The following is a 23,403-nucleotide window of genomic DNA, read 5'->3' on the forward strand; positions in this document are numbered from 1 at the left end:
TGAATACTTACTTTCTTTATTCCTAGTAACTATTTATAATAAATTCCGTCAGGGCAAACATATGCCTATGTTCAAATTATTGTTTAAAAAGTCTCTTTATGGATGGAGTGCTTTCGGACGTCTGAATAGTATTTTCAAAAATGACCTACCATTATGTCTAGCGTAGGGTGTTCAACCAATGTGTGCTACCCGTGCTCACGTATGGCAGCGAGACGTGGACCCTCAACACGAAAGATGTCCAACGGCTAAGAGTTGCACAGCGAGGCATGGAGAGGTGTATGTTTGGCATCACGCGAAAGGACCGTAAGAGAAACGAATGGGTTAGGAAGCAGACAGGAGTACGCGATGTAATAGACGTTGCCAAACAGCTGAAATGTAGATGGGCGGGGCACATTGCTGCCAAATTGACAAATGCCGTCATCTAGTGGTACCCAAGGGGCACTAAACGGCCACAGGGTCGCCCTAAAAGCCGCTGGATTGACGAACTGGTAAAGTTCGGCGGAAATACGTGGCAGTGAAAGACACAGGACCGAGAGAGTTGGAAGAAGCAGTGGATTGACCCCGGCTGATGATGATATTTATAAAAGTCACCCAATAAAGCACATATATATATTTGGTCGATAGCCTTCTTTTCGATTGATCATAAATGAAAATAAAAGTAAATTATACTATACCAGTTTGTTTTAATTATTAAATTTTATTAATCGATTGCTAATAAACTTTACATTATAGTAGTAGATACCTACTTGATATAACGATCCCGTTAGTATATAGGTACTGGGTAAATGTATATCAATCTTTTTAAAAGTCGATCCGCTATTCTCATAAAACAGTAAGCGGTACTCGTGCCAGTATTCCGTGGCATCTTGACAGACCGTGTATTGTTCCACCAAAGGGATGTACACTGTACACTATCAAGGAGAAAGATGAATAGACTCGGAGTACTCGTATATACTTACGCATCGTGAATGAGATCCTCAAGAAAATGGCGGATTAGTGACAGTTCTTACAAAAGCGAGACAGGGAGCGCGAAATGTGAAGTGATCGCGGATGATTTGTTTGCGATCGATCGACTGCGACAGGGCTGCGTAACATTATGCTCGAATAAAACATATTATTTTCCAAAATATTCTTTAAATTAAATAAATGCATACTTACTTCAATACTACATTATCCGACTGTTACGTTCCACAGGGAAGAAGGCAAAGGAATCAGGTGACTTATGTTGAAAGGAACCTAAGAAGGTATGATGGTGTTCTCCTTCCTCTGTCTCCTTACCGACAACTAGATTTCTGTGCGGCTTTCCATGATGCACAGCTGTTTCGGTTAAAAACCGTCGTCTTAAAGGTAATTGATAGGTAATTTAACTCCAAGGATGTGTTTAGACTAGATGACGAAAAGATGATCGAGAAACAATAACGTTTTCACGAAAGTTAAAGTATTAAGGTTTATTCAACAGAATGCAAGCCCAGAGGCATATAAACATTACAAAGTATAATAGATAATAGACATGGACACGATGCGCGTACCGCTTCGTATATAGTTTGGTGATATAGTAATTAGTTTATTGACATTCAGGTGTAGGTCCAGAGAGCTACGACAGTATGTTGACCCACACTTATGTTTATCAAGTTATATATTTATGTAGGTATTGCATCATCATATTTCACATTATATAGATATGTATTATTTATTTACTCTATCAGCTTATGAAGTTGGGTACATATTCCTATCAGCTTTGATATATATAACATACTCTGCAACTTAGGAGGTCATGTGACAGGACGACAAGCTAACAGTCGGTCACCATTGCACATTAAATCAATAAGTAGTAATTTTTCACTTCTGCGATGATCGCATCCGTATTGAATTCGTACATTCAAATGTCAATGATTTTACATGTGCATGTGATGATCGCATTTGGTAGGTGATGTGTCTGCGATGATCGCATTCGACCGAGTTGAATGTGTACATTGACAGTGATTTGTCTTATGAGATGATCGCACTGCAGGTACATGCTTTCAGCCTTGAATTGTTTTGATTCAATTTTTTGAAATTACTATTATAATTAAGCAACCAATTATTATTTAATAAATATGAAAAGAAAAACCGATGGAAACAAAAACGGAAGTATCTATTTTCGTAAAAGTCATTTTTATTACTTTTCCCTTTTAACAGTTGATATGATATTCTTATAAAAATATTCATTTCTTCTTCTTTCTTTCGACCATGTCCGATCCTAATAGGATCATATGGGCCTCCACAGAGTTGAGGTTTGTATTAACAGATTTTGTTTATTACGAGAAATTAATGTCAGCCACTTGCTCAACCTGGTAGGTCCATAACCTGACAGACACAAATTGAAAAACAATATGTGTACTTGCCAGACCCAGGATTCGAACCTGGGACCCACGGCATTATAGTCCAACGCTTAAGCCGCGTGGCCACCGTGGGTGTTTCATTTCAGTTATAATAATAATAATATTGCACCATACTGAAAAAGGTTTGGAAACTTAAAAAGTAGTAAGGCTAATTAATATACTTTTGTATTGTTAAATGCATATATGTGCGAAAGCGATTAATTTAGATACAATCAATTTGCCACGATCAATTAATAGCGTAGGCCGTAGACCCTCGAAGCGGGCGCTACGCTAAGCGTAGCACAAGTCTGTTAATAAAACGGGACTAGCGTTCGCTTTCGGAATTCGTCCCAGGGATAATACAGGAATACAAAATGCGTAAACATTTTTTTGTCATTTTTGGAATACAATACGTTGTCTATGGGGAGTCAAAAAGACGGTTTTATTGCTAAGAATAAGTGTCGATGTCGACAACACTTAAAACGGGATGATTTTTATTTCATTGTTTGATGAGATAAGAAGCGAAATAAAATCTCAAATTTAAGTCGACCTTTCTTGTACAAAAATGTATAAATCTGGAAACAAGGGGTAAGGTAAATAAACTGCAAAACACAACCTTTTCAATGAAGAAAAAATAGAAATTTGTCTTTCACCTTTTTGGAAACTTCTACATTTTGAAAACTGAATAATATATTATTAGACTAAACTATAATTAACTAAACCTGACGCGACCTTGAAGGATATAACGTTAATAAATAAAAGAGATGGATTTTTAAGAAATAAATTATAAAATTAACAATATTAAAAAAGTATATTCCCGCTACGATAATTCTGCATATTATTTCAATGTGCTTATTATTTTCGTATTTATTATTTATTGTAAGAATATAAGACATGCCATTATTCTCTATATTCTTCTTTGCCATGGACGGAGCGAAGGAAATAATACAAATAAGCAGATTTAATCCCAATGTTAAACATAAAGAGAGAAAACTATTCTTATATTTTTGATCGCATTAGCATACAGTAGCGTAGCTAGAAATATTGGGCCCCTATTTAAAGTCACGTAATAACCCCTCAACCCCCCAACCCCTCCCTGGCGCCAAATTCAAAATATTGTATCAGTTTATGTATATGTATTATCACCAACATGGAAACATCAGCGGGTCTATTCTATACAAAAGGCGACTATCGACCGCTAACATGCTAACGTGATAATGTGTTAGTATTTGTTACATACATTTTATATTGAAATATTATAATTGTATTGTAATCAGTTAATCAGTCGAAACTGTCTCTCTCTCGCTCTCTCTCTATCGCTCATGCTCTAAATTTTAGCACAGGCAGGGGGCATGCCGTTAAAATATATCATTTATTGCAACAATTAATACCGGCTAATTATAATTGTTACAATATGTGTTAATAGTTTGATACAAACATACCATAGTTAGCGGTTTTAGCGGACGAAAGCAGCCTTTTGTATAGAATAGACCAGCAGGATGCCACATTACAAATTCAATATTGATATTTTATAACATGTTTCAACGTGTCTACAATAATAATATTCGGTGATGTGTTATTTGTAAAAATACCTCTACCAGGCGACGAGCTTTTTCGCTTTATCATATTGCTCCATCCTTGTCCCTCCGTGGAACTGGGAACTTTTGTGTGTTTGAGACTGACTTTCTTTTTAGAATTCGGATATCCCTCGCCCAGCGGTTCTCACTGAACAAGCTAAGACAGCGCTGCTAAATACTACGTTATAAGGTTCTGACAGTATAGTATCTTGAAAATGTTCGTCAGAAGTTTTAGCAAAATGGTACCATTACTCCACCCATTCCCGTCCTCTACCGCAGTCTCGGGGCGGCGGATTGTTATATGATTATTTTATTAATAATGCAACACAATGCTTGCATGCGTGTGCATATCGATTCATGCATAAACATTTTTTTTAAATAGTAATACATTATAAAGTAGACGCATAAGTAAATCACTTTACAGTGGCAACATTGATAATTCGCAGGTGTATTGGAATCGTTTGTTGCAATGTCTGTTTCCAAGCTATCAAACAATACCAATAAAACTACGAGGCGCTTTTACCGTGCCCACGTTATATGATCACTATTTACTGATTTCTATATCTATGTCTGTATATATTATGATAAAATTATCAAGACACGAAAAATTATTTCGAGTAGCATCATTAAATGCTTCTGTATTTATCCTAAATTTATCCAATCCTTTGTGAACACTTTCTTTATTATATAATAAGAATTTCAATCATTAAACACAAATATAAGATTAAAATATGGGCCGCTTGCCCGGCTGGGCCCGAAAGCTTTGCATATTTTTGCGATGAGATAGCTACGCCGCTGTTAGCAGATACAAATAAATGTAATCTATCGGCCTGCGACTTTTCCGTAATTAATGCCAAGATCACAGAGAACAAATTATCTTAAGTAACGGGCCAGAGACGAGCAGAAATATATTGCTTTTGAAGCTTTCATATAACAGAATTAAAAAGAGCCATTCGGAAGCATTACACAAGCGTACAAGTCGACGATAATTGACGCTAACGATTAATTTTCCGGAATAGTTTTTTCTCGGCAACCCCACAACGCACCGTACAGGGATGGGAAATTTACCGGTTATATCATAACCGGTAAATTTCCCGTTATGTTTTTTGTTTTTCTTTCTTTTATTTTGTTAACTGTCAATTCATGGTGGAACTGCATTGTATTGTTGTTTTTATTTAATAAAACGCAATTTTTTTTGTTGTAGTACTTATTCCACTTTTAATTAATATATTAGGACCGGTTTCGTCCACCTCAGTGGGTCTTCTGCTACATTTACCGTTGTTCTTTCATTCTTGGAGGAGGAATGCTGTAAGTACTTTAGTCATTTTATAATGTGGCCAAAGAAAATGATTTAATTTAATTTTTAACATTTATTTTGTCACCGTGTCAGCCTAAGGAGTTTTGAGGATTTCATTAGATCATCTAGAAATAGTCCACACCGTCATGAACAAAATATTAAATTGAAATCTAACAATGTCAATTGAACTGCAAGTTTCAGCGTAATCTTCATCACTGACAATGGTAGTAAATTTTAATTAAACAGAGTGACAAAAGGGTTTGCTAGATTTTGCTAGTACTTGCAATTACACATATTGTTTGGATGCACATGAAACATTTTTATTAATACAAACAACTTCGTATTACAATAACCGTATTTCTAGGTAACTATCACATAAGATAGAAGATATCGTAAAATAATTATTTTGCAGAAACTATTTTTATTTGTATACGATTTATATTTTCGGGTCCAGGACACGATGATAGACCGAGAAAAACGGCGTGAACTTAAAATATTTGTAAACAATGATGCAATAAACCGGTTACTCGGTTGAATGGTAATCCGAAAACGGTAATGAAAGCCTTAATTTTCTCGTTGGTGTGGCCTGCAAAACAGAGGGATAATAGCTCGTGTAATCCGCTATAATGGCTTAATTGAAAGGCCATTTTAACAAACTAGCCAAAGTGCTATAATCTGCCAGCCAGAATGGAAAATCGATGGATGATTTAAACTGCCAGATGACAGTTTCGGAAACAGTACCAGTTGGCGTGTTTTGCCGCATTGGGTTGCAAAACATACTGACATAACAGATTAGCATTCACCGCGAGAAATGGTTAATCCGAATTAATTATTACAGCATAGCAATATCGACACAGTCGCCGAAACATAACAGTTATATTAATCAGACATCCCAATGCGAAATACATTTGGAAAATTATATAACTATTTTAATAGACTGAATTATCAAATTAAACATAGCAAATATTAAAATAGCAACTGAATTCAAATAAATTAATTAATTCTAGTTATCATTACAAAAGATAATATTGTAAGAAATAATTGATAGATAGAAATTATTATTCAAAACAGAAAGAACAAAATGTCAGCTATAAGAAAATACAACAAAAATGTCAAAATATTATCAAAAATCACTATTTCGATCTTCTTAAATGATAGTATCTTTACTTTGCGTAATTATGCAAATTTTTATCACTTTAACTTCGTATAATTGATTAAAAACATCAAAAATAATAACAAAGACAAAATGACAGTAGGTAAGAAAACGAGTTTCATTTGTTTTATTTAGAAATAATTATTTTTAAACAAAATTAAAAATATTAATTGGCTACATGACGTATATTTTTTTGAGACTTGTGAAGCATTTATTTATTATCTAACGATGACACAATTCTTATTTAAATATATAAAATAATATTATTTTATTTATATTCAAATAGTGATTATATTGACATTTAAACATTTAAATTTGCAGCGAGGTTTTCGCGAGTCACTATACAATTATTATCAAGTTTATATCGTTACTACAAAGCTTAAAGAGATGGAAGTTGAATATTATTAATTTATGCCATTTTATATTACTATATAGGTACTTTTAAAATTGTCACCACCCGCAAATAAGTAGTGGATGCCCATCTCCTCGGGTAAAAATGAAAAGGTTAAATTATTAACTATTATTAATAATTTCCAAATATTCAATATTTTAATTGATTACAGTTATGTACTATTCAATAAGAATATATTTTAGCTAGCTGGTTTTTATCTTTCGGCATCTTCAGTTGCTCAAATTGATTCCTTTAAATATTTATTAAGTAGATTCTTGAATTTGATACTATATTATGTATAGTATCAAATTTAGCAGGTATCTTTTCATCGCTCTTTGGATGGGATATAATAATATTATTATACTACCTAATAGTTCCCTCCAAACCAACCGCCCCGCACCACGCTCGGTCTTAATCAAGCGTATCAAGAGGGTCTACGTTTGGTTGTGAAACATCAGCAGTTATTTACGCCTGGGAATGTCTCAGGAGCGCCACGCACTAAAGTGTGCTTTGACTGAGTTTATAGAGACTTTCTAATAAAAGTGCCCATGGGAGAGAGGAGCACGGAGAATTAACAAAAATAAATAATTCAAATTATTTTACATATGTGTAAAAACAAAACAAAAACAATACAGCATACTTAACTATAATATACTAGTAAATTATATGTAGTTTATTAACTCAAAAAAAAACATTATTTTTGTTTTTTTTGTACTTTATTTAAGGACGAAATTTCGCTTCTTCCACGGACTCCTATATCTCGCAATTTTTCGCCAGTTTCCAGCACTTACAATGATGTTCCACAATTAATAACTATCACGCCCCCCACATCCTGAAGAACCCCAGGCTAGGATCTTTGGAGGGCCCCCCTACCTATCTCTAAAGATAAACGTAGTGGGTAGCGTTTTCGAAATGGTGTACGCGGTAAAATTAATGTGTATATTTAGTGTTCTTTTGTATATTTTAATATATTCATTTGAATCATGGAGTTATCGATACACAATTAAAAATTGTATCGTACAACCACATAATTTTAAATAATAATAATATTGATGAAAAATAGCGCCGTAGACGACTTTTTTTTACTATTAGAGAGAATTTGTGATGTGTGTTTATATCACTTATCTGGTCGACTCGTCGTGCCGGGCCCTTCTTGAGCCCGCACTCCCGGGATAGAACCGTGTTAGCCCCCCCTTTGTGGCGGCCACGACTACAATACTAATAGGCCATCCATGAACTGAAATCGTATGCGGTTTCGAACCGTGTGCAATACTAAGCTTATGTTTTCTGGTTATGGAAATATATTTCCACAAAGTATATTATAAGCATTTGATCGTACCCGTTTATACCATACAGTTGCACTTACAAATTTAGTGAAAATATATTTTCATGAACGAAAATCATAAGTTTAGTATGGCATACGGATCAAAACCGCATACGGTTTCAGTCCATGGATGGCCACTTATATTGATTTTCGTTCATTGTATCTATTTTAAATGCATATTATTATTAAGTCAATCGCCCATTCGATCGGTAATCTTTAACTTAATACCCCGATACAGAAGGCAAATGCGTGACAAGTAGGTATCGCTAATCCGCCGGGGCTTAGGTCAGGGTCTCTGCGAGAGATTAAATGGGCAAGCCTTTTATGAATCGGTATAATTAATGAGAGTGGAAAGTTTAATTAACGACCGGATTCTGTAGTGGCAACTGTTCGCATTATGGCAACAGATCCCCCGAAATATGACTGTGATACATGACGGGAAAATTTGTTTCGAACTTACAACTCACCAACGATTCGCAGAAACTAATTCCATTTTAAAGTTCATAATAATTATAACTACACGGAACTAATATTAGTAGTCGCAATAGTAATAAAATAAATAGTGGACTGTATGCAATAGGAACAAGTCACGGGTTTAGAAACTTCTAGGTTCGAAAAAAATACAATTATAGCCACAACTCCCAACTACCAACGTATATTCTTCGACCATGTCCGATCCTAATAGGACCATATGGGCCTCCACACGGTGGAGGTTTGTATTAACAGATTTTGTTTTTAAGTGAAATAGATGTAAGTCACTTGCTTAACCTATTAGCTCCATACTGACTCATACACAATTTGAAAAATAATATGCATAGGTACTTGTCAGACCCAAGAATCGAACCTGGGACTCACGACGCGCGTTAGAAGTTATACTTCTTTGGCATAACAAAACTTGTGATAAACTAGATTCTTTGAGTAGCTCTTAATTATCTTGTTATATTACACACTCAAGAAAAAGGACCGCTTATTGGAACGCCGTTGGTTTATTTATATACACTTTAACTTATATTATTACTAAATTATATAATGGTTTCTCGTTGTTTTCATTTTTAAAGTACCAACTGTCACTCTGACGTTTAATAATTTGTTTACGTAAAGAATTGCAAATGGCCGACAATAATAATTTCGCTGCCTAGGCAATGGAACAATTCTAAACTTATTATTATACTGTATAATCGTCACGATTGTAGTATCATACTGTGGCGCAAAGGTAGTGCGTTCGGCTGATAACCGAACAATCGGTGGTTCGAATCCAATCGAGTGCGTTTTTTTTTCGTTTTTTACACTCTGATCTGATTTCCCAAACGCGCCAAAAGAAGTATGTATAACTTCAAAAAATATTATTATTGAAGATGACATTGATTTCTTTTATTTTGTTAACTCTCAATTCATGGTGGAACTGCATTGTATTGTTGTTTTTATTTATTAAAACGCAATTTTTTTTAGTACTTATTCCACTTTTAAAAGTGGAATAAGATGACATTAATGACACATAATATAGTTATATTTTTTTATGCACAAGTACGTAGATATATGTTTGAATGGGAATGTTGTCCCTACTCAATTTGTGAAAAATACGCATCATTATAAGATTCTGGTATAATTTAACTGTTATGTTATGATAACTGAACAATAAACTGGTTTAAACTGCTTCGTGTCTACCTTTTAAATGTTCTGACGAATCGATTGCGTTATCTGCGTCAAAAAAAATCGCAGCTGGTCGTAATTACGAGCACCAGGAAAAGGGTGGAATGAGTGTGGAGTAACAGATAGACGAGGGATTGACCCTGATCATGAACGGCGATCGTATAACCAGGATGTACACTTATTACGCGTAATGGAGGTTTTACACTTGAATTTGTTTTACTTGGTTAACGTTTTGTCCTCATTCTCAGTCCCAGCTGTATACCCACGTTGTCTTGAGTTTTTGGAGGTGGATAGGACATTAATTGGTTTAAACAATCCGTTTAACTATTTACGACATAACTTCCCATTCAAATAACTTTTAATGGTCGAAAATTATTTTACAACTATCTACTTATTTGCGGATGATTGTAACATACCTTTTCAACGACTTAAAAAATCTAATAATGAAATTCTTATCATTCGTATTGAGCCAGATTGCATTAATTTAACGTTCACTGATTATATTATATTTTCCTGTTAACGTGTTAACAGCGATATCACCACAGGCTATATTAAATGAAATACCGATGAAAATGCATTGTACTTACGATCGTTTTGGGATGTGTTTATATGTGATACACCTACATGTCAATATAATAATTATTTAGTCGACACTGATAGTATAAAGCATTTTTCGGAGTACAAGTATTACTAAAGGGTTAATTAACACTTAAATTAACGACGGTAATAGATATTGGTCATCACCGGTGTCGTTAATGGAGAGATCAGGTGGGTGGTACCGCTTAAGTGAGTACCTGAGTCAGTGAATTAGCATAAAACGTAGAGGTAATGCGGTCATTGTTTTATGTGAGGAATTGAACAGTTACTGCCCTTCCAAGGAAGAAGGCAGTAACTGACTCTTACACACTTTTGAGAGAAATGACGTAATGTGTTTTTTCTTTGAAATTTTAGTACTAGTTTAGTAACGGTGATATTCTTTATTAGTAAGATGTTAAAATACAAACAAAGTAAAATATAAACTAGCAGTAACTGCAATAAATAGGTGCAATAACTGCATTTTTGCTAAGAAATGTGTATTATTTTAGCAGATGTCCATTTTTTCACTAAGGGTTTTAACGGTATTTTAGTGATAATACTGATTTTTAATTAAATTTTAATACTGATTTTTATGTACGGTCCCAATATTGAAGATTGATATAAATAAAAAGGATTTCAAGTTATAACATATTTTTTTATAAAAATCGATGTTTTTTTAAAATAGATATAAAAAATATTAAAATTATGAATTAGTCAAAAATCGCTTAGGTGATGCTTAGAAAACTTAATAAACTAAACTTTAATAATAAATATGACCATAAAATATATTTAATAATAGGGTGCGGTCCGATTCAACAAATTCACATTTTATTACATTTTTTACTTTTTAGTTTATCTTTGACATAAAATAAAAAATATTTTTTTTTTATGTTTTCAGATACATATGTATTAATTAATACAGTTGAAATTGTAATTTATCAAAAAAAAAATCTCAAATTGCAAGCTTCGTATCTTTCCGCTAGGTGCCTCTTTAAAAACGGCTCAGTAAAGGCTTCACCTTAAGTGAACAGAATACATAGCTTTCAAAATTACCTAACGGATGGCATTCATAACTTAATTACACAAATTTTGCGAGTTACTGCCTTCTTCCATGGAAGGGTAGAGAAGTCTTCTGTGTTATTGTGATTATTTCTGTAATATCTTCTGTGATGTATGCTCATTTGAATACATTTCATAATATCTGAGCAAAGCAAAAAGTGAAAATCGATAAAAAAAAATATCACTAGCATTCATTTGATAGGATACTTTCTGATTTGAGCTTATCGCTAAATGATTGAGATTACTTCTAACTTCGCAAATCCCAAAGGTCTGCGCCCAATTACGCTTCAGTCTCGAATCCCTAGAGCAAAAAGAAAACTAACCGAGAGTTCGATGAAAAAGCGAAATGAAATGAAAGCATTCCATTAACTAACCACGTATTATTGGATACTGCTCTAAATTGTAAAAAATACTTATTCGCAGGCCTAGGGTTTTTTATTTTGATTATTTACAATATCATGTTGTTACATGCGTTTAATAAATCTACATATTATATTTCCTTCCAATACCCGGTTGGTAAATTATTACCGAGTAACTGCTCTAAATTGTAAAAAATACTTATTCGCAGGCCTAGGGTTTTTTATTTTGATTATTTACAATGTCATATTGTTACATGCGTTTAATAAATCTACATATTATATTTCCTTCCAATACCCAGTTGGTAAATTATTACCGAGTATTCGATTAACCCTCAAACAGAACGTTAGTAATTATGCAGTAGTTACGGGTGACTGAAATGCCATTGAGACCAAATTTGAAAACAGCTATATAATACATTTTATTGACAACTTTAATTATAAATAATCAACACGTATCTAAAAACACTAACAAGGTTTATTATAAAAAACCTAAAATCTTCGTATTCATAGATTTTTAACTGACAGACTTCATAACTGCTGAATAAACTTTTTGTTTATATTTTCTAAACAATATTTATCATTTTAGTGTAAAAATATTTACGATAAACTCGAGAAACATGTTGATTTGGTAAGTTTTCAGAAATATTTATCATTCATTTTCAAAGTATATATATTCAGTATATAGAATGTTACATTCTGAAATCTTGTGTCTTATTCGTTGAATAAAAAAATAGTTTATTAACATTAATTTTCTATTTCATATTTTTTAAGGGATTTATTTTATTCCAAAATAGCTGGCCTACAAGTGTCTAGTGTCCACTTAGTAAAAATTGGCTGACAGAGAAAAGATAAACGGTTTTTTTTTCTAATTAAAAAAACATTGACTTCTTAGAAAACAGAAATGAATATTATAATGTAGGTACATAGTAAATGAGATAGCGGTTATTTTTATAAAAAAAAAACACCATAACTTATTTTTGTCCAATTGAGAACTGGCTGCTTTCTGTTTGACTACACTGGATAAGTATGTTGGTTTTTTTTATAAACCCTAATCATAAATAATAATTAAAACCAACCACACCGACATAATATCTAAAATTAAATACTTTAAGTTAATCCAATCGTTTCAATTTACTCATGTAGATGTTTCCACAAATATGAAAGTGAAATCGAAATAATATATTCGCAGTGTTGACCATTGTGAATTTATGGCCAGGGTTACGTTATATTAAGTGAGGTTAGGTAAGGTTAAGTCATTCCAATTATTTCACTGTGATTTTAATTATCAATGTACCTACCTAAACGTTTTCACGAGAGGAAGAATATTATTAATTTAGAAATGTATAACATATAAAAGACTATGTTCTATTTGTAATAAATTAACGATATAGAATGAGACATTATAATTCGTTACTAATTTAATATTACTAATTAGCTAAGTGATAAGACAATATCTAATTAATACTTAATGGTGGTGAATATGATAATTTTATTAATTGACAAATTGTATCATGCTTAAACCAGTTTCCGCTTAGATATTGAAGATAAGCAGCATTGATAGGGATCGGAAAGTAAATCGACGACATCCATGTTTTTCTTAACATTTATATCTAAAAAACACGAAATCCATTTGTGAATGATTTACTGAACCGCCGGTAATGTAATTTATTACCTGTAATAAAGGTCGCCAAGCTAGACAAATACAGTAATACAGTGGTACCCACTGAATTGTAGTGTAGATGTATGAATGCAAAGTCGCTCTAAGAATGAGAAAAAAGATTTCGATTAGCTAAGAGCAAACGTTGTTCAATCGTTACATTGCATCATAACGCATATCTCTTGATAATGGCCTCTGCAACGAGTCCGAAACGTCGAGGAAAGAAGGAAGAAGTACACACGATTGAAACCCAAGAATCTATTACGTTAAAAAACAACCGTAAATCTCAAACATTGTATTGGTAAAAAATTCTTTGTTTGTTTGTTGTGCCATAATAATATGTAAACGGCTTTGAATATTTTTTTTGTCACGTTGTATGTAAAATAAATAAATTTGAATATTTTTTTATTTAGAAAATTGTATAATATACCTACAGCAGATTAAGTATTTTGCTTTCGTTAATAACAGAATCAGGGTGGGAAATACTATCCGAAATTGGTATATTTAGTACCAACTACAATAATAATAAAGTATTCTATTGTATTTTATTTTAATTAATACAATCCATTTTCATGGAAAATTGACAGTTAGAATGAGATAATATTTACATAATAAGCCATTACTTAGGTATGGGTACTAATAACGCACTTACGTATGCAGCGCATATTTTGAATGGATTAAGTTTCAATATAGTTCATATACAAACCCCCTGATTTGGCTTCTTTACATAAGAACTTTAGATACTAGGGGTTACTTTGGATTTGGTAGTCATATGGGTGGTTTATAGTAAATTATACAGGAAACCCCAACGGAACAAAATATGTGATCGGCAATGTTAGGCAGAAAATAATAATTCACAGTATCGTTGTATCGTAGTCGTAAATCTGAATTTTACACTATTATGTACAAAAATTTTAAGTAATATTTTCAAACCTGTAGTAGAATTGATGGTGAAGAGTCCTCCAGGATCACCGGAGAGTATCCTGAAAGTCGTGTGGGATGGAGTTGATGTCCTGGTGTCGCAGTCTTCGGCCTGAAGTTGAATAATCGCCCGTCCTCCGTAAGAATTCTCAGCCACTTTTCCCTTGTACACGCTTTCAACGGTGATTGGGACGCAGTCGTTTTCGTCTTCTACTGTTACGTAGACCTGGAAAGAACAGAAAATACAATTGAATTAGTCTGAATGGCTCATGTAACTATCCAATCACAGTATAGGATTTCTTGTAGTTAGCGTGTTTTATCACTGATTTAAAAACATGACGTGACTCGTCAGCTGAATCCAGAACTATTCTAATACACATTTTAAATATTTTACAAAAGTGTTCTTTGAAACATCCTATTTAAGTTTATTTATTGTTTATATAGCCACATTTATGCATCATTATTTTCATCAATAGTCCTACTTAGATATGATGCATGTTAAGTTTATTTATTGTTTATATAGCCACATTTATGTATCATTATTTTCATCAATAGCCCTACTTAGATATGATGTATACATTTAAATATCTACAAAAATAATAAATAATTGAAGTAGATTGTTCTCCCTTCCGAAATATTTTAAATGTGAGTTAGAATAGTTCTGCATTCAGCTGACAGGTGTTTTGTGCATAATTAAATTTTCAATGGCCGTAAACGTTTTTTTATAATTATTATTAGGTTTATTCCTACCACTGAATTTAGCGGGTTTGTATTTTTTTAAAATCTAACTACTTACATATATTTTGTATGAAATACTAATGGCCGAAACCATCAGACCGATTCACAAATGGCCAAACAATATTAAAAGTCGATGGAATATTATTCGGTTATTCTGTTGCCGAAACGGTAATTTGTTTGCTTTGCTTTTGCTTTGCTTTTGCTTTTGCTTTGCCCAGATGGCGCGATTTGACTCGCACGTAAAAACTCGCGCGCATTTCAGGTACATGTGACCTCATTGAGTCGTATATGTGTAATCACCGTGTGTCACTTCTCGCACGCGGTCGAAGTACTGGTGATCACATGGAGCCGTCCACATGTACTCGCAACGTAGAGCGAGACAAGCTCTTAGAGTCCAACCGGTTTAAACTTGATATTTCCCGTCAGGGGACTCCTCTATCTACACCGTAATATATTTTTTGATTCCGTATATTTATTTTATATACAATATACATATTGTGTAAATAAAAACTATATAAATGATTCTAATGTAACGTTTTGTTGGCAAACTACCTTGCCAAAGACAAAGACTTAGCTCTACGTCAAATCATTTGAATTGGATCTATGCACGGATTATAGCCTTTACTCTACTGTGTGTGCATTGTTTACATATAACTAAATTGATTCGTTTACTCACTTCCTATATGCATAAAGTAAACTTAGCATCTTGTATTATAGGTACTCTGGAAGTTTAATGATATCGAGGCCATTTACCGTAGAGACTAGAATTTGAGCGTCGTGTATGCGTAAGTGAACACCACGATACATTACTTATGCATTCCCTTGTAGCAACGAGCATTATAAAAGCATACTGAGAAGTACATACATAACATGAATAGTTTACAGATGAAACTATCAAACGCCAGTATATAATATTATGTTACTGTAAAAGTCAGAAACTCGACTACTCCTACGTTTGACGTGCAATTCACTTGCATAGAACCAGGGTATCAATGAAAAATTACAAAAACGCTAAGAAATTGCATAGTAAAATTGTCAGATCATCAATCAAATCGTCGGCACAAGCTTAAGGAAGTTAATAAACAAAAGCCATGCCGAATGGCGTAGGTCTCAAAGAAAAACTCAGCGATTTGGATTTGTTTCGGTACCTACGGTAAATCCCTATATTTAACAAACGAAAAAGTCCTATGGTATGGCTTTACTACGGACGTCTATTGATCGGCTGTAGTAATTCTGAACATTTACAAACTCTGAACTAAATACGATAAATAATAATACATATTATATAAATAAACTACATAAAGCGCCACAGTTTAATATAACAACATTAATACAAGCCAATAAAGCTCTTCGAGCGATTTCTGTATTATATTTTCATGTTGAAGATGATAAAAAATATCTTTGTTAGTAAGCATAGAATGATATATTAATGCAAAAGGAAGGAGCACGGCTTCCACAACATTTAAAGCACTATATTTTGTATTTCTAAGGTACCTATAGACTTTTAATTGTTATTATTTGGGCCGACATTAGTACTGGAATTCGCATCTTCACACCATTCGTGTTTATTTACGGCGGCTCTGTAAATAGAAATACTAAATAAAATCATAGTAGAGAAATTGACGTTTAGTTATGAGTATTCAATTGAACTTGATAAACGTCACTGGTTGGCCTAATTATGGTGGCCCTCATCCTTATATTTCCCTCCTACCTCAAATTCTCAGTATTATCGTAAGACCGTGCCCAACGCAGTTACGAGTCAGTAGTCGACCGATTATTAATATAAAAACTTTAGTCATTCATCGACCGCGCGCTTACAAACATTTACCACCTAAACCACCTTTTAACATCAAGTCCCGCGCATCGGTTGCTTAACAAACAATACCGCGCGAGTGACAATGCAACCAGACCACGGAGCAAGATCATCAACAGCATAAAAGGTCAGCGCCTGCATCCATATCTACCATCACAATCAATATACAGTCCACTATGAAAAACGCAACCAGTTACTATAAACATACACCATACAATTAAAGCTTAAATAAAATAAAATATAAAATAAAATAATGGTTAGATTACAGTGGCATATTCAAAGAAAAAAAGTGGAAGAAGACCGATGTAAGATATTTATATCTGAAGATAATGAAGCAATAATTGTTGCGAGATAGTTATGGGCAATCATATTACGAGAATAATAACATTAAGGGAACTGATTATTTATAATTGGGAAATTCTGTGGGTTACCAGTCAAACGTAAGATTAGCCAATTTCAGGGTTTTGCCGCGACAAGTACTCACAAAAGTGTATACATAATATGAATAGTTTAAGGAGGAAACTATGAAAGGCTGAATTTCCGGTCCACAAAACTTTAGTATCAAAACGTGGATAACCAAAATCTAATGATATTACCGCTCGGTATTATTATATTTATACGCTACAATATAAAAATGTTATTAACTAAAAAGCTTTTGATACTATCGATTCAGACCCCTTTGTTTCGCTCCATTTTTCGATAAATTTAAGAGATAATCATTGACATTATCTACATACTGTATTGTTTTCATCATCATCAGGGGCGCGACAACCCGGTGTGGCCTCCTCCAACAACTCCCTCCACCTATCCCTGTCCAGTGTGCCCGCTTTCCAATTCGGTACCCCCAGAATACGGCAGTCACTGGCAGTTCCATCCAACCAGCGAATCTTTGGCCTGCCTCTTCTTCTACGCCCTATTGGATTGCTGGACATCACTCTCTTTTCCAGTTCATTGTCATTCATACGGTGCACATTACTTAGTCATCGCAGTCTCCCAATCTTAATCGATTAAACTGCGCTGCAATCTTCGTACAGCCCGTAGAGCTCAGCATTATATCTTCTCCTCCAATTGGTGCCGTCCCTGATCGGTCCATATATACGGCGGACAATTTTTCTTTCAAAAATGTTTAGGACTCGTTCATTTCGCAGAGTTAATGTCCAGGTTTCCGATGCGTAGTTGAGCACTGGCTTTACAAGTGTCTTGTAAAGAGTACTTTTAGTTCGGCGAGATAGTATGCGGAACTTAAAATGTCTTGCGTGTGACTGTATTGTTTTCAATGTATTTAAATAACATTCGATAGATTCGTGTCATTATTAATAACTACAGTAGATTCGCTTTAAATTTGTATATAATTTTTATTAAATAATCATTGTTTTAACGGATAGAACATCGAGAATGTGAACAATTATTTTTATATGCCTACTTGTGAGAGGAGCAACAATCCGAATTGGAATGATGAAGCAGCACTCAATTCAATGCGGAATGTCACATATGGATAAACTCGCTCAGAACCAAATGCAACCTGTTCAAGGTTTGCATTCTGACGGTGATGCTTCAAAGTACTGAGTAGTGAGTTCAAATACATTATCATCACGTTACAGACCTACAAAATTATCTGGAAAATGACCAAAAATGGAACTACGAACTACCATAGGACGCCATATTGAAAAACGTCATCCGAATGTAAGATTTTGCCAGTTACAAGTCTTGTTTGGATAGTTTTCGACAGTGGCTCCCCCATTTCATTCTCCAGATAAGTTTGTAGGTCTGTATGTGCTGTCACAGTAAACAGCTGCTACGGTGAAACAAGTGTGTAATGTCGTTTTGTTGGTATTTAAAATGTCATCAGAGTGATCCCGTAGCAGATTTTGAACCTTCAAACGTACATTGTCAGTTAGCAAAATCTACCGAAATCACCAGAACAACCACGAGGTCACCTCACGCGTACCGCGCTACATGAACTCAATGGACATTTTCTCTATGGTATTATCTACGGTATTTACAGGTTGGGTTCTGTTGAAAATATTATCTATGGATCATTTTATAACGTATGTATAACGTACAGTCATTTTATAACGTACGCACACGTAAAAACTGTTAAAATTAATTGAAACGAACATGAATAATAATTAAAAATACTAATACATTAGAGTTGGCACTATCCATTATTGAATGTATAGGGATAATAGTGATACTTTAAAATATTCTGCGGAATGTCGAAACTATAGACTAAATTTTTTCGCCGTATCAGTATGTGACAGTACGTGACGTGATCATAATGTTGTTGCAGCTTAATCGTACGGTGAAGATGCAACGTTGCATTGGAACAGACACAGTCACGTGCTACAAATGCCCCAAGAAAGTTCCAACCTGATCTAACTTCCCCCCCCCCGATCCCGGGATCCTAATAGGTAGCTAAATACTATCCACAGTACTATATATAATGTACCATGGCCTGGAAAGACGCATGAGGGATTTTCTTCGAGATCGTGTAGTGTCAAAATGCTTTACTCAAGGTTTATAATTTTTTTCCGATATATCTATTAAATACAGTACATCGGTTAAAATTATAATGTATTAGATATATGGCTGTCATCGGAATTTTGTGACCCAGATCTCAATTATAAAATCATTTATTAAATATTCATTTTCACGCAAAATCAGTCAGTTATAGTATCAGTTATTATATAATATGATTTCGTAATATTATGAGATAGCGGATCCGCAATTTATTTCATAATCATTTCGACATAGTATTCCATAGTGCGCCGGTCAATAAATAATAGCGGGTCATAATTATTCATTATACATGTAGCGTAGGGATTGCAATACCGGTATTCCAGTATTCATCAATACTGAAATACCGGTTTTAAAAATCCAAAATACCGGTATTTTCGCTATTAAGAAAGCACACTCGTTTACGTTTTTGAAAATGAATTATAAGTTATGTGCTGCTAAAATGCAAATATATTGAGTGAATCCAACAGAGGTGGAAAAATAATAAAACTAATATCATCAAATATATTTATATAAGTAATTGTCACGATGAATTATCATAATATTTAATATTATTATAATAACGAATTATTATAATAACCAATTCTATTTCGAAATAGAAAACATCCGTGATAAAATGTTCAATTATTCTGTAATTATTGATGACTGTACAAGCGTTGAATTTAAGAAGCTTTTCTTGCAGCCGGACTTATTTGCACTTGGTGAACTTTTGAGGGCTTTAGTTAAAATTATCAATATTGTTAAATTAATTGTAAAAAATCACTAGTTCTACAATTATGATCAATACATATTTTTAAATGTCAACATAATAAATGTAGGTATGTAGATTTTTGCTATAATATAATATTTTTAAAAGATTTTAATAGCTATATTTATTGATAACGTACTTCTGTTTTTTTAATGTTTAAGAAATACTGGTATTAATACCGGTATTCAATAAGAAATACCGAAAAACCGGTATTGAAATTTTCATTCGTTATTGCAATACCTAATGTCACGTCACTCGATTATAAGTTCCCTTTAAAAACACATCGCACCGAATCCCCATGATATTTATTATATTGTATCGATTGTACCCTTGTAATTTTTGAAACAGTAAATAAATTCTCGCCTCCTCCATCATCACGAACAACTACTACCGTCTTTCATCTGCAATACATATCCACTGTCGAAAAGGAATACCTACAGATATTATAGCTTAAAATAAAAATTAATTATTATGTACCTACCTAAACACGTTTAAAAAAATAAAAAAACGAGAGACAAAAACCAATGTATTCACAAAAAATCTAACAAAAAGTTCCCAAATAAAAGAAGCGAAGAATCAATAGCCGGGCATAATAATACAATAAATTTAGCCATATTGCGGTTTCTTTGTGCGTACTTTTTCAATAAATATTTTAATACTTTCCACAGACATGAATGATGACCCCACATCACATGGGGAGAAACAAAGGACGCATTGTCCCCCCGCGCGCAGTCCTTGGAGACATCAGAATGTCCCGAAGCAATTTAAAGAGCATTCAACGAACGTAAAGGGGACAAGGGATATCTTGGAGAGACTTCAGATTGTTTGTCAACTTTCAAAAAAAGAAAATGTTGACGACATTTTCAATCCGCAAATAAAACAGTGCGGAATTGAAACCTATCAATTTATAACAATAATAGATACAGAGAAATTTTAAAGATAGTATATTAGCATGGTTCGTTAAATTATTTTTGAGAATAAACTTACTAATTTAAATTTAAAAAAATCGGTGTGTGTACTTATGTACGCGCGTTAGAAGTTATACTTCTTTGGCGTAACAAAACAAAAACAAAACTTGTGATAAACTAGATTCTTTGACTAGCTCGTTAAATTACACACTCAAGAAAAAGGACCGCTTATTGGAACGGCGTTGGTTTATTTCTATACACTTTAACTTATATTACTAAATAATTATATAATGGTTTCCCGTTGTTTTATTTTTAAAGTACCAACTGTCACTCTGACGTTTAATTGTTTGTTTAGGTAAGGAATTGCAAATGGCCGACAATAATAAATTCGCTGCCTAGACAACAGAACAATTCTAAACTATAATACTATACTGTATAATCGTCACGATTGCAGTATCATACTGTGGCGTAGAGGTAGTGCGTTCGGGTTTTTTTCGTGTGAAAAAATAAATCATGTGTTACCACGCCAAAAATACACTCTGATCTATTTTGGGCGCCAAAATAAGTATAACTTCAAAAAGACAATAATTAGTAAACTGAAATATTATTATACTTGCGAAAAGTAGGTATATATATACTAATTGATTATTGAAATTCACTGGGATGAATGCGGTGTAATTAAAACTAAATGAGTGTAGAGCTCTAACGTGGAGTTATGCCTTCATGGAAAACTTCCCTGAAATTATTCGGACACCTAAGCGAATGCGCATACGACAACCAGTAGACGTTTCGATAAATTTCAGGAATTAGAGTGCCAGGTGGTCATTGCAAGGACGGTTTGGACATTGGGATTTGATGGGGGTCCGATAAAGATGCACGGGGAACGGCTAACAATAATAAAAACAACATAGTGGCAAGGACTAAGTTTCGGAAATAGGTAAGCTATGAGGGTCGTAATGCTTAGATAGGTAGGTACATGCCAGTCAAATGAGACTTAAAATTATATTACTACTGATATTATACACACATTATAATAGAATTAATAAAATAGAATGTCGGTTAGTTTTTAAAATTTAATTAAAACCTGAACGATGAGATAAAATTTCATTATTATTACATAAAGTAAGTAAGTATTATTAGGTAGTCATTTAACGGCGTACAAAAACGTTTTTCGAAATAATCTAATTTTTAATTGTTTGCTTAAGGCTGATAATGAAGCCTTCAAACTAGCGAAATTTGCCGTTTCGTTACGATATTTTCCGGTTGACCATTATAAATTTGCGTACGGATTATTACAGCATTTACAGCCTGCTTTTGAACAAACAAAATATACGACGCAGAACATCTCTAGGTAGATTACATATATTGCGATAACAATTTCACTATATTACGCAATTATGTCTCTGTTGGTCTGCGACAGATATAAAGTTTTATTAAGTAAGATTTAAAATAAATGGGTAGTACCTAAGGAGTCTTCAGCATTGATACAAACTTCACTTAAAACAATGTCTATAATCCCCCAAACAATAAGTGTTGAAATAAAAAAAATATTATTTCGCGAAATCATACCAATAAATACTTTTAAGAAAAGCGCTAACGACAGCACAAATATATCATCAGGTGTAGTTGAACATCCATTTTGAAAAGAAATTCTCACAGATATTTCTACGAGTCAGCGGGGTATGTGGATTTACGAGTCCACATTGAAACATATAATATGAAAAAGAAACTTCCAAGTTTATTTCACGTTTCGAAAGCTCGTGCTGGTCATTGAAAATGTGGTATAGTTATGAAAGCTTGCATCTTGAACTGGCAGGTATTGAAAACGCTGCTTCGTAACATACACAAAATGAAATATTGTGCATCTTATAAGTTGAAAGAAAACATTAAAACTACTCCAAGTGTAAGTGATGAACACTCAATACTAACTAATTATACAACTACTATTTTCACCAGTAAATATGGTATACCTGTTTATTGTCGAGCATTTATTAACCATGAAATGCAATAATTAGTGTCAGAGATAATAAAATTGGTTCATTTAGGAAACACTGCGAACGACAGTTATATTATAATTTCAATTGTGACTAGTCCTTTCTATGAGAGTATTCGAATGTAATAGTTTCATTTAAATTGTGTAAAAGAGGGTAGTACCTACACTCCCCATTGGTCAAATAAAAATATCAATAACTCCTTAGTAAGTTTCTTAAGACGAAAGAAACCAAGAGAGCATCGTACGACCACGCAATATGTGGGTTTTTAAAAACCAATCGACGATTTGCTTTCGGGTTTATGTCACACCTACATGTATACAAAACATCGCCACTAACAGATAGCACATCCAGGCTATATAGC

General features: G+C 33.5%; 1 protein-coding gene across 1 annotated transcript in view; it reads right to left on the reverse strand.

Moving 5' to 3' along the window:
* Positions 1–23,403, reverse strand: part of LOC147064130 (fat-like cadherin-related tumor suppressor homolog) — a 1,128,183-nt gene that overhangs the window by 84,251 nt on the left and 1,020,529 nt on the right. The window contains exon 6 of the mRNA XM_085959043.1: positions 14,337–14,550. Within this exon, the coding sequence (XP_085815169.1) occupies positions 14,337–14,550 (214 nt within the window). The remainder of the gene's footprint in view (positions 1–14,336; positions 14,551–23,403) is intronic.

The sequence above is a fragment of the Rhyacophila brunnea genome, unplaced genomic scaffold, assembly GCF_057557595.1.
Source record: "Rhyacophila brunnea isolate RB1 unplaced genomic scaffold, BYU_Rbru_1.0 scaffold_8, whole genome shotgun sequence".
Classification (NCBI taxonomy): domain Eukaryota; kingdom Metazoa; phylum Arthropoda; class Insecta; order Trichoptera; family Rhyacophilidae; genus Rhyacophila; species Rhyacophila brunnea.